The sequence below is a fragment of the Eulemur rufifrons genome, chromosome 6, assembly GCF_041146395.1.
Source record: "Eulemur rufifrons isolate Redbay chromosome 6, OSU_ERuf_1, whole genome shotgun sequence".
Taxonomy (NCBI): Eukaryota; Metazoa; Chordata; class Mammalia; order Primates; family Lemuridae; genus Eulemur; species Eulemur rufifrons.
The window spans coordinates 45,279,559-45,292,821 of record NC_090988.1 but is presented as its reverse complement, the minus strand read 5'-3'; the positions used below and the strand labels follow the sequence as shown (position 1 = coordinate 45,292,821).

At 40.4% G+C, this 13,263-nt stretch overlaps 1 protein-coding gene across 11 annotated transcripts in view; it reads right to left on the bottom strand.

Annotated features, from left to right (window-relative positions):
* Window positions 1–6,429: 6,429 nt before the first annotated feature.
* Window positions 6,430–13,263, bottom strand: part of DLG2 (discs large MAGUK scaffold protein 2) — a 1,100,864-nt gene continuing 1,094,030 nt past the window's right edge. For all 11 annotated transcript variants that reach the window (XM_069469139.1, XM_069469143.1, XM_069469135.1 and 8 more), the window contains 2 exons: window positions 8,619–8,710; window positions 6,430–6,896 (listed from right to left, as the gene is read on the bottom strand). In XM_069469139.1, coding sequence (XP_069325240.1) covers window positions 6,790–6,896; window positions 8,619–8,710 — 199 coding nt within the window. In that variant the 3' untranslated portion in view covers window positions 6,430–6,789. The remainder of the gene's footprint in view (window positions 6,897–8,618; window positions 8,711–13,263) is intronic.

Below are 13,263 nucleotides of genomic sequence, written 5' to 3'. Positions count from 1 at the left end.
TTAGGAGAATGGGAATCATTTCTCTCTTGGGCCTTGATCAGGTTAGACCAGAGACCTTCTACTGATGCAACAGTGTCAGCTGTGAAGCATGTTGCAGATCGTTGTCCTTTGAAGTTTCAGTTAAAGAGTAATCAAAGCTAACCACGGGGAGTCACTGCCCTTTGTATTCTAGCGTGTGGGAACAAAGGAGATGGAGACGGCAGGCACCTGTAACCTGCAGCTGCTGTGGCAGGTGCTGAGTCAGGCATGGATACAGAGCCTCTCGAGTGTGCGGCAACGGAGGAAAGGTTCTGACATCTGATCTGGCTCTGCTTGAGGGACACCGTGGTGGTGGGAGAGAGATGGCCTCTATCTCATGGCAGCCGGCCAGGAGCTGGGCACTAAGCCCATACCATAAATCAGGCTATTTTTTATTTCCCTTTTGTTATCCCCAGCCTTTAGCAAAGTTTGCCCAAACATTCTGGCTTTGTCCCAACTGTGCTAAGAGGAATTAGAAACAAGGTCTGGACTTGATGCTTTGGCTGTAACATTAGAAAGGGGAGGAGATCAGTTTGATGATAGCAGTGGTGCCTTCTGAGATGTCCCTAAGGGAAAGTTGAGTCACAGAGAACAAAAATTGGGGTTACGATCCATGGAACACATCCTCCCCTGACAACTGTAAAGCCTATGTGTCCGGTTGTGTTAAGCAAGCTGGTGGCTCTCTCTATAAATATTCCTTAACTTTGTGCTTTGGTGAGGCTTTTAAATTCTGTTACTGGGTGTTTGGTCTCAGAGTATCCACAGAGATCATAGTTAGGCCCTCTTAGGTTCAGAGATATGCTGCCCACTTCTAGCTTTTAAGACTTCTAGGCCGGGCACGGTGGCTCATGCCTGTAATCTTAGCACTCTGGGAGGCCCAGGTAGGCGGATTGTTTGAGCTCAGGAGTTCAAGACCAGCCTGAGCAAGAGCGAGACCCCGCCTCTACTAAAAATAGAAAGAAATTATATGGACAGCTAAAAAAACAAACAAACAATATATATATATATATATATGAAAGAGTTCTAGAATGATTATGGTTTAAAAATAGTTATACAGACATGAAATAGGACACAAAGAAAAGTCAAATGCTCTTCTAGCTTTCTTCTGTTCTGAATAAATGTACTTATTATTGAAGTAAATCTGGCTTTTGTGTAGTGTCACCACTAATATTAAACCATGTGAGACTGTGTAAATGTTAAAAATTGAATAATTGTCAAAATTTGAGGTACGCAATGGTCTTGCAGTTTCAGTGTCTTCTTATGCCGCCTCTGAGTATTTGTTCAGCAACCAACACCAGGAACAGCTTCAGGACACCTGGCAGAGATTCCTGGTGGCTCACAGTGATGTCCCAAGGGTACGGCCAACTAGTCTGGCTTCCCCAATGGCTGATCCAATTACATGAGTTGATCATGAAGCAAAGCGATCGCTTTGATGGGAAACTTCACCCCTTTTGTGGGTGGAATTTGTTTTGGTTCTCTAGCTGTGAGACTTGTGCTGCCTATATGTCATTATGACGAGGCATATATTTAACTTGGAAGAATTTAGAACATTATTTGGCAGATCCAGATTCCAAAACCTGACATTTTTGATTCATACAGATCTTTGGAGCTGGTATGTTTTGTGGCCCCAAACATGTCATATAGACAATGACACCAATGTGTGCCTTTCTTTGCATCATACATTTCAGATAAGAAAAAAAAAATTCTCTATTTTTAGTATCTTTTGGAACCTCACAATTGTGACACGGAGAAATTGATTTTTTTTCACCCACATAGATGTGAGAATCTTTAATCTTTTACTACATTGTTCACTTTTGGCAAAATCCTGCCAAAAAGCCAGCAAGATGGTAACCGATATTTAAAAATATGCCAAAGCACCACTTTCAGTTCCTCTCAGTGGTGCCAATATTTTTCAGAGCAAACCTACCCTAACAGCATGTTAGCTCTGGAATCAGACAAAATTAATAAAAATAGAAATGAGTGATTCTATGAAATAAGACAAATTATGCTTTGGTAGAAAATCATTTGCTATAAAGTATAAAATGTTTTAATATTTATAGCTTATAATAAAACCATGACATGTTTATAAACACTCTATCAGGCATTTTTACAATGGGGCCACTGCTGACAACTGGAAACGCAATATTAGTAAATATGCACAGACACACTGAGTATGAAATATACATCTTGATTTTATAATCGTGTGTGCTTTATTTTTTACACAAATGGAATGGAAGTGTTGAATATTTACACTTAACAGGAGTGTAAGCTGTGCAGTGTCTCTGTAAACTCCAGCCCAGGCAAGGAGTATTCCCCCCACTCCCTCCCATCCTGCACTACAGCTCGATGGAGAAACATCCTGTCAGAGAAGCACAAAATTGTCATATTGAAAGGATCTAACGGGTACAGCCTGGTGCACTCAGAAGTTAAGACACACTTAGGAAACACAAATTCAAAAAGGAGAAAAAAGCTTGCCATTCCATTGGGAGTCAACCTTGCCACTTGGTTGTCTGTCCTCATGAGTTGCTAGGGAGACACTGTACTCTTTTAGATGATCTTTGTCTAAATTGTCCCTCTGTCTTAGCTTTGTCCTTAGCTGCTACAAGAAACTGCACAGCTGTACAAGAAATGATTTCTGAAGCACAGGTTTCAGTGAGGAAGGATATTTACAGACCGGAGTGTGTGTGTGGGTTTCCAACCACATTCATTCATACCTAATGTCATATGTGTATACATGGTATGCATACCATATGTACCATACACACGCATAAGTAAAATGTATAGCCACAGAATTCTGTAGGGAGTCCCCTGGCAAATCAGTTGGCACAGGAGATACCCCATATTCTTTAAGGGAATTGATCCTTTTTTTTTTTCCTAGTAGTGACAAATCAATATGATAAACTTAGGAGCTAGCCTGAGTCCTTGGCTTAAATATTTTGTAAGAATTTAGGCAGGACCAAGACAGGTAAGAAAAGATGTCATTTCACCAGCGAGTCCATTCAATCTCACCAGAGCAATCACCAGCTTGAAAAGCAGAGGGGGCTTCACATGAAAATGGGAAAGAAAAACCTTATGAATGGGAAAAAAAATGTCTCTCTCCAAACCAAGGCGATGGCATGGCTTCAATGAGAAGGAAGAGGTTTGCTGTCAGAGTAATTGTTGGGGCCAGAGTCTGCCTTTATCAAAAGGAAATGTCAGAGCCATGGGAAGGTGTTGGGAGTGGGCTCCCTTAGGAGCGGCGTTCAGGCAGAGGCACCCAGGCTCTGGCAGGGCCCACAGCACGTGCATCGTCACTGCCAAGGCAGCGGTGCAGGCTGGCCCCAGGACGCACGCTGGAGCCGGCACCAGGTCAGGGCCTCACTCAGCTTTGCTTTCTGGGCTGAGTAGGTGAAATGGCGACCCAAAGTACTTGTGTCACTAGTCCAATGCGTGGACTTGCTGTCTGAATCGGCCATGAGCCCTTTATAGGACAGAAAAAAATCAAGGAATGGGGTGCCAGGGAGGAGATGATCAAAGATGAGAGGAGAGGAGAAAGGACGGGAAAAGGGAATAAAAAGACTGAGACTGAAGGAGGGATGGACAGAGAAGGATTACAGGAGAAAGTCAACAGAGATGGTGGGAAGAAAAGGAAAAAGAAAAGCAACAAAAAAGAGATGGAGTGAGCTAGAAATAGAATACGGAGGAGAGCAGAGGAAAAGAATGAGGATGGAAAAGAGTCACGAGCCATAGGTGTGGAGAGGTCCTTCCTGGCTCGAAGTCCTGAAGGGCTGGCGGTAGGATCTAAGACAGCTCACGGAGGCACCTGAGTGTGGCTTTGTGAAGACGGGCTCACTAAGCAGACAGCCAGCCAGAGGATTTGGGGCTGGGAGAAGAAGCCTGCAAATAAATGGCCAACAAATCCCATGGGAGAAGAGCCAAAACCAAATGCCCCTGCAATTAGCTGACAATTAGGATTTTGATTTTGGTAAAGCTGAGACCCCCGTGGTGCTACACATTGTACCAGAGCATGAAAAATAGCACCAGTGACACGATCTGGCACTTTTTCGAAAGGGCTCAGCATGTGAAGGTGACATTGCGCCCCCAGCAAGCCTTCAGATTGGAGAGAGCTCTGGACAAAGTTTGCAGTGTTAGCACCAGTCTGGCCCCAGGCTCCGAGTGCATTTGCACCAGATGTAATCTGGGTAACTTTCATGCCATTTCCATACAAGTCATCAGACTTGCTGCAAAATACACCAGTTCATTGGAGCCAATAGAGACCTCAACATTGGGAAGCGCATGACAACACAACAAATGGAAGTGTAAATTTTACAGGAAAAGACCCTCTCACCAATTTGCTTGGTGATTCTTCAAGCAAATATATATGTATATATTTATATAAATCTACATAAAAAAATCAGTGCAAATGCTGATTCTAATCTGGAAGCATCTACACTAGGAAAATAAATAATTATATTACTACAAAACCAAGGGTTGGTGGTTCAATTTGATTGTACTCAGCCACACTACACTATTAAATGGAAAGCACATCACACGACCCGCAAAAACATCTACTTATTAATGACAGTCCTTTAAATAAATGATTGCATGCTCAGTTGAGAAACCAAAGAAGTTATCATGGTGGCCTAAAAATAGAGCTGGGATCAGGAATGGCATTCTGGTGGCAAAAAACTTCTGGGAGCAATATTGATGAAAGTAGGCCTTGACCTGAAACTGGCGAATTGCAGGCATGGACACATCTTTGACATTTTGAGCACTCTAAGGAAGTCTCTGGAAATTTAACTTTCATCAGAGGGAAATGCATTGCTAGCCCTTCCATTGGCAAAGGCAGCCTCAAGACTATAGGAAGATGCATAATTTTGCATTTTTGTGTTTGTTTTGGTGACTGCAGCCAGGCAGACAATGGTATCTAGTGTAAGGTGAAAAATGCTTGTTTTTGGAAAGAGACTCTCATTCTGAGCTCTGATGTTCTTGTTGTGAAGAAGCCCCACCACTCTGATGGCTCTATCTCTTGCTCTCCCATCCCAGCCTACGTGCTGGTTTGCTGCACAGTGTGGCAGAATCCCTGCCAGGTCTTGATGTACCCCAGAAATAAGGCGATAGGGCTTAGTCTGGGCATGCACAGAACCCAGAGTTGAGTGGTTACTGAGATTGCTGAAAAGTCTCTCTAAACACCTTGGGCAAAAGTGATGCTGATGTTGCCATCAGCTCTAAAGTGGGAAACTAACTCTTCTGGTTCGGTTTATAGGCTTTGGGAGGTTTCTTTTTTTAAATCATCATTATTATAATTATTAAAAAAAAAAAAAAACAAAACTTGGTCCAGGTGCGGCCCCTAAGAAAGGCGGTTCAATTGGTTGAGCTCAAAGTCATTAATTGTCTTCCCTTGTGGTTCTCTTAGCTCTGTATACATAAACAAAAAAGTCTGTATCTCTCACCCCCCCACAATCAGATACTTCTTTTTTCTTCTTCCTCAAAGAAATAGTGCATCTTGGGACAGGTCGCCCCATGGCTCTAGTATGGCTCTGGCTGTTACAAAACTCTCACTCTGTGAAACAAAAAATAGTAATTCTAATTACTCATGGTTGGCCAAAATACTAAATGGTCCTTTAAGAATTGTATGTAAGTAACTAGGAACAACGTTATTGAACTATTTTCATGACAGGCCCAGGTTATTTAACTAGAAAAAAAGCAAAGACTTCTTTTTAGATCATTGCATGAGTCTTTCTCTGAAAAGCCATTGGCTTAAAAATGAGTTAACCAAATGTCTTCCAAAAAATCCATGAGGGCAACTCATTAAGGGATGTGCTCCATGAGAGGGCATCACTAATGTGGAAGGGAGATCATGGGAGGTAAGCAGGGAAGAAGTCTTTCTCAGACTTGGAAGGAACTCAGATGCTCTTAATGGATCATTGGCAACAAAAAGGAGAGTGCAACTGTCAGTTCTCGAATTTGATCATCTGCTGATAGTGCATACATTTAGTCTTTCAATTAATTAGTCTTTACAAAATAGTTCACAAAACTTTTTTAACCTATAGAAATTCGTATCTATACATTTAATATATTTTTATTGTATAAATTATTCTCATCTTTAGTGCCTTCTTTCAGTTTATAAATGGCAAAATAGACAATCAACAATTATAAAGCTAATCCCAGGTGGAATCCCCTCCTCTCAGTAAGGTTAGTCCTCCATACACTTGCGAATTTTATGAAATGCTTGTCTTTGCAGACGCCAGTCAAGAAAACTACACACTTATCCTTCCCTGATACTATGCCGTCTCCAAAGGGATTCCTTTCTTTTTTCCTTCTTTCTTTCATTTGCTTGTTAAGAAATCAAAGGATGTGCATAGTTATAAAATTCGAAGTGTACCAATTACAGATGTGGGTAATGGGAAGGTTGGTGAGGTTCGAGTGCTGGCAAATTTTCGTTAAAGCAAAAAACACAGAGAGCTCAGCAGCTAAATCAGCTCTGGACATCTGCTGGGGTGAGGAGGCTCCCATCTCTCGGGCAGAAAGCCCATCAGAGGTTCATCCCTACACCTGGTACTTTGAGCAAACCAAAGCCTTCCTGCACACTGCAATGTCTCTTCTGTCCCACCCTTTGGCCCCTCCGTTTCCTTCATGGCTTCATACAGTTTGTGTTGTACATTCATAAGAATTCACATTGACTGCAAAAACATAAATGCAACAAAAACATAAAAGCCTCCGAGTAGATTATTATATATATTTTGTTTTTCTAAATGCTCTTCTGTCGTTGTCAGAGGCGCAGTAGCTAATTTATAACTTTTCCTTTGAGGGAATCCAGATGAAAGGCCCAGACTGCTCTTCAATAACAAGCTTGCATTGGTTATATATATCTTCTAAGGTGTCTCCTTGGACAATAGCTGCAACAAAAACAAATACCCCCAGAGTTAGGAATCATTCTGTAGGTGGTGAAGAGCAATCGTCACTCACACAGTGGAAGCTCAAATCAGTGACAGGTAACTCATCAGAAAGCTTAGTAGCAATTTTCATTAGTAAGAAAAGGCAGAAAATTCACATAAGCAAGGTCACGTTAATGACTGAAAAAATGCTTTCAATGCACGCCCTGGATCATTAATAAATGTATCAGAGTTTTGCATTTTCTATATGTCTGTCTGTAGTTTTGGACAATGAATCATTCATTTATTTAATAAAGATTTTTATGGGTACCTGCTCTGAGCCTGGCACTGAGGTAGGTAGGCACTGGTCAGTTTTCAGATTGAGAGCTCCCTGTTTAGCAAAGAAAACTGGCCTTATAGACTCTATATTTAACTTACATTGGCAGGGGTAGAAATTAAGATATTTTAAACAAAGAGGAAATAATACAGGCTTTAGAGGAAACTTTAGGTAGTCCTCCAACCCCCAATGCCTTTAATAGGAAAGCAATCTGGTAAACTGAGATTTTACCTTGCAGGACTATTCCTATTGAGACTATCTTATGGCCACTACTTATAAGAAACATAAATAGGAGGGAAACATAAACAAACTGCTAAATTATGTATTACCTAAAACATGAAGTCACTAGGAGTAGATTTAAGTACATTTTATCATCTCCTTTGAACAAAAGCCATCTTGTAGATAGATCTCCAAAAACATCAGTATTATCCATACGACACCAGAGCTTAAAAATAAATTGCTACTGAAACATGGCTTAGATCTTCAAAAACAATCCTCAGAATATATTAATTATTGTATTTTATTCCTGAATATAAACTACTGGTCAAAATGTACATTGTTTTTATCGATTTTCCTGCCTGGATGTTCTTTTAGGATGAAACATAATTTATATCTTAGTTATTGACAGCAAGTTTACTGAATATTACCTGATTCAAAATATTTATAAACTGCTAAGACACTGGCCCTTTCCATATTCTGCATAAGATTAGAAAAAATCTAATTTCACAGAAAGTAATTCAGGAGGAAAGTCTTTGTTTTTAAGTCATTGAGAATCAGTTGTAAGGCAAATTCCACAAAAATTACTCTCTGGATTTAATCTGTATTCCATGAAAGCAGGTAAGAATAGAGAACTCAGGATACCTAAAAGAAGAAAATCTTCCTCTATTCTCCAAACTTCATCTTTCCAGGGAAATAGTTAAAAAAAAAAAAAGTTTTGCATTGAGACTTGACACAGGATTAATCGAAACACAAGGGAAGTGTTTCAAGCATCTTATTCAAGTGCTGCTGATGGAGAGACAGACTATTGGTCATCAAAGCAGAGAACAGAGGCCCCCAGGCTGCTTCTGAAGAGCAACTGCTTTGGACATTGCCCATTTTGAGCCCTAATGTTTTCTCATGATATCAGGGAGATAGTTTAATAAGCTATCAATGCCTAAAATCTCCTTAATAGCAGGAGATAGCTCAGGGGCATCTGCTGCTTCTGGTTTTGGATAGGGCTAGTGGGATCTGGGAGCTTGCTGCAGCTGCACCCAGAGTTCTGATGCAAATAGGTGAAGCAGCAAGACTCCCTGCACATGAAACAGATATTAGGGACTCTAAACAAGAAGGTTTTGGGGCCTGAGGCCTCTCTATGCCAAATGTCAGACAATTCATCTCCTTTCTTACACTACCAGGGTAAATGAACTTACCTGTAAAATATTCTCCAAATTCTTGTTCTAGCTTAATCGCCCGATCATAGGTTTTCTTGGCTTGCTCCTCTGTTAGACGCTTATTCATTTCCCTGGGAAAAAATGAGGGTTTGGTATTAGAACACAAAGGGAATATACTAATTCCTAAAAAATTAAAGTGTATGGCAAAAGTAAATCCTGTAGGAAGCATAATATTAATATAATCTTAACAGCAGCTTCCTAGTCTTTATTTAGGACTCCTTGTTGCTGAAATAGCTTCAGCAACAAGGACTCCCTGCCAGAGAATTCACTCTTTCAGAGAACAGCCTCCTGGTCCTTCACTATATTGATGTAGAACCTATTTCCTTATGAATTACAGTCACTGGTCCCTGTTCTGTTCTCTGCATTCCCCTAGAGTAGGACTAACCTTCCTCCATGGCAGGCCCTAGTATATTTAAATGAAGTGCTCCTTCCACTTCTTCAGAATAAACTGTCTTACTTGCTTCATCTATTTCCTCAGGGGATATAATTTCTAAATTGGAACTTTCCTGGGCACCCTTCCTTGGATTTTCTTCTAACCCTTAAATGTAGTTTATAGAATGGAAGAAATTTTCCAGGGATGGACAGAGGAAGCAGGTGAGATGGACAGAAGGGAAGGTATATCTCAGCTTGTTGGGCCTCATCACATCTGAGAGAACTAGATTTGACTGTTCTCACGTCCTGACCTTGCAAAAGGCTTTGATTTCTTGACTTCCTAATCCTCCTTAAGGGTTGCTATTTATTCCCAATGTGTACCTGAAAATATGTAGCGTGTAGAAACATAAGGTGTTTCCAAAGAATTATAGAACATGGGGTAGGCCCCTTAGGCATGTGTATTTTTTGGGCTAAAAAGGCATTCTGCAGCTCTTCTTGCTTGAATTCTGCAAATGGTAAGCACATCTATAGCAATAAGAGCCCTGAACTTTCTTTGTTTTTATAATCAAATGACAGCTTAAGGATCTTCCAAAGGAGGACTGAATTAAAATAGACACAGAATAGAACAATCAAAAGTGCTGGGACCAAGACATTTTCAACTAGACTATATGCAAGTAATTTAATCAAATAGTGAGCTAGGATAGAGGAGCTTGGTATAAAAGAATCTCTGATGCCTACTTTGTTTACTTTTGTTCTAATAGAAAAATAAGCCTTTAAGGAATTATGCCTGGGACTATCTGTCCTTTTCCTTCTGTCAGTGTGTCAACAACTGGTGTACCATTAACTGTATATAAACTTTGCTTAATCATTGTAAGATTATTTAAACTGAGCCTAGTTTCAAGGACAAATCAAGATGCGGGAGAAATGGGAAATTCTCTAATTCTCTTTGAAATTTCATCTACTGATTCCTAACCAGTGGCAGCTTTATCTTCCCGTGTCCTCCAGCAGTTACAAAAAGTCCCACCAAATTCAAGGACATTTTGGTTGGCCCACTGGGATGCATCACAGGTGCATGCAGAATTTCTGAGAGTATTACTGCCTTGCGTGCAGCTTAGAAAGCCAGAGATCCAAGTCTGGAACACCTGGGCTTAGTCACTTCCTTTTTCAGAGCAAGTGACAGAAGGTTGAAGGCACTTGCCTAAAGCTGTATATTTAATCAAGAGTAACCTGGGGTAAGAACTCAAGTTTTAAAAAAATTTTTTTAATCAAGTTTTAGTCAAACAGACTTCCCATTACACCAAGATTTGATATCTTTCAAAAGAGGCTTATTTGGAAAAAACTGAAAACAAACAAACAAAACAAAACTAAAGTTAGTAACATGTTTTTGGACATGATGCTGAGGGCTAAAATATAAAGCAGTGAGAATTTCATGAACTCTTTTTGCTTAAGTAAACTCATTTTGTCCTGAAGGATGGTACCCACAATTTTTTTCCCAAACAGTCCTAGCCTTAGCAGCTTGAGTGGACGTCACTCTTGGGTGCAGAAGATGCTGGGATAAGCCAAGGGATACTCCTCACTAAAGATGGTGATTTGCACCAGGTGTCAAGAAATCATGTCACCCCTTTGACTTGCCTGGCCCATAGTGGTCTGTTTTCTCTGAATTCCCTTTGCACTTATTGTAGCAATGACTTGGTTTAGGTTTTTATCCTCTAACATATGAATTTATTTTGTCTCTTTGACTGATCTATGCGTTATTTGAGGGCAGAGACCATGGCTTTTTTAATCAGCATGTGGTATGGAGCCTGATTCAACACTTATTTGTTTAATGAATAAAGTGAAGGAATAAATGAATAAATGGGTAGCTAGGAAAATAAACATAATTTTGACATAGTTGAAGACAGAAGTAAACACAGGGCATCACAGGAGCAAGAAGGGAGAAGCAAATTGGAGGTGGCAGGGTGAAGAGACACAGGAAAGCATCTCATTGCCATGGGAGGGAGGTAACAGAAGTCAGGTGGCAGCACAGTGTAAAACGAACATCTCTTACAACACGCCCTTGATTTTATGCTCCTCCGAAGAGTCGGCTGTGTATGTGCTAATAAGCTCTGTGGTTTGATGTGGATGATGCACTTGAGAAATAACGTGTGTGATGATGTAGCAATACCTAAATGTGACAGCTGCCATGCTTTTGTTCCGGCTGACCTGGCATTCACTCCTCCCTGGGGAAGGGGCAATTCATGCCAGCTTTGCTCCTGAGTCAAAGCCTTGAAAAAGAGTGAACTGTAAAGTAAATATCCAGCATTTAATAATAAGATTGCTTTGGTCTGAATGTCACGAGACCCATGAACATGGCTGCAGCACATTATTTATTATTCACTGTCCTCATTGTGCAATGCAGCCTTCAGTGTGGTTGACGTTCCTCGGTGATAAGTGGCTGTGACAGGGCCCTAAGGCAAAACTAAGTAAGTCATCTCACAGCTGTGGAAGGAAGTAGACCTTCTCCTACGGAGGACCAGATGGGACTGTCCCCCAATATCATACTGGACCAGATGTGCCACTGCTGTGGCTTTCTGAGGCCTCACTTCCCGGGAAGCCATTTATCCCACTGTGTGTTTCCAATGTGAAGACATTTTTCTATTTCTGAAATGGGATTTTAAGATGGCTGTTCCCAGGAGGTGAGGGCCATTCTTCTACTCTTTTTACTAATGTTGTACTTATATTTGTGAAGCTCTTTACAGATTATAAATCACTTTTACATAATGAAATTGGTACTTGCTTAATTAACTCACCTTGCACAATATGCAACACAGTATTCTACGTAAGGAGAAATTTAACACGTGCTATTGGATAATGATATTAAGAACCATTGTTTTATCATCAATACATATTTTTCCATGTGCCAACTAGGGGAAAAACTCTTTCACTTATAATTTAATACCTAAATTCATGGGGCTGAAGGTACTGTTGGTGACCTCCCAATTTTATTTTTTCGTCCTGGTAAAAGCCCTTGTCCATCTTTTATTTATGGGACTATATTCTGCTTTTAAGATACAGCTCTGGCGATTTCCCCAGAGATCAACTATGTATTTAACTTAATTCTCTCAGGCTGCCATTCCAGCTGCTACAGTTTGCTTTGCTTCTTCACCCTTGGAGGAGACCGGGAACAGTTAGTCGATAGCCTCTGTAAGTAACTGCTTTCACCTCTGGGATTAAATTTCTCTTTCTTCAGTCTTTCCATAAACACTGTTTCCTAGAACTCTGTGGTTCACTCCTGAACCCTGTCAAACACTCTGTGGTCTTGAGGCCCAAATGGAGGCAGTATTTGAGCAGGGCTCTTGTAACAGACACACTGGCATTATCTCTTGTACTCTCTTGGTGTTGTTTGTGTGTGCTATCATGATAAAATAGCTTTATTCCTTTATAATAAAGCAACTTTATGTCTTTTATGATAATAGCTACTATATGCCAAAGACTATATGATGAGCTTTACATTCATAATCTTGTTTAACCTTTACACTAGCTCTATGATGTAGTCATTAATGTGCCTAGTTTAGAGGTGAGGAACTAATCTTAGAGGGTGGGTCAAGCAATTTGCCCAAGGGTACACAGCTGATCGGTGGCAAAACGAAGAACCAAACCTGGCCTAATCAATTTTCGAGTCTCAACTGGTAGCCTGTTTGCTCTGCTATTTTGTCTACTGTAGCTTCACTTTTATGAATGGGAGTTGCCGATACTGATCTATATATGTGAAGTTTTAATTAAGGAACATTGGAATTCTATTATAGAACAAAGTAATATGACAATGGGAAAAGTCTAAAAGGCTGTCTGCTCCCTCTATAAAAAATCCACCATTTAAAAAGATTTATCTATGGATCTGCTCACAGAAGTAAGAGACAATTAAAAAATGATTGCTTCCTATCATCTGGAAAACAAATCCAAACCAAAAAAAAAAAAACCAAACCAAACCAAGCTACCCTCAAAACAACAACAAAACCCCAAAAAAAACTAAAACAAAGAAAATAACTAGTGAAACAGGAAAACAAAAATCAGGAAACATTAGTGAAGACCTTTTAAGGAATTACTGACATTATGTCTCTAGTAGTTAAAAAAACAACTGGTCTAGCTTTGTTGTCCAGGCTAGAGCGCAGTGGCATCATCATAGCTCACTGCAATCTCAAGCGATCCTCCTGCCTCAGCCTCCAGAGTAGCTGGGATTGGCAGGCATGAGCCACCGCACCTGACCCCGAACTTT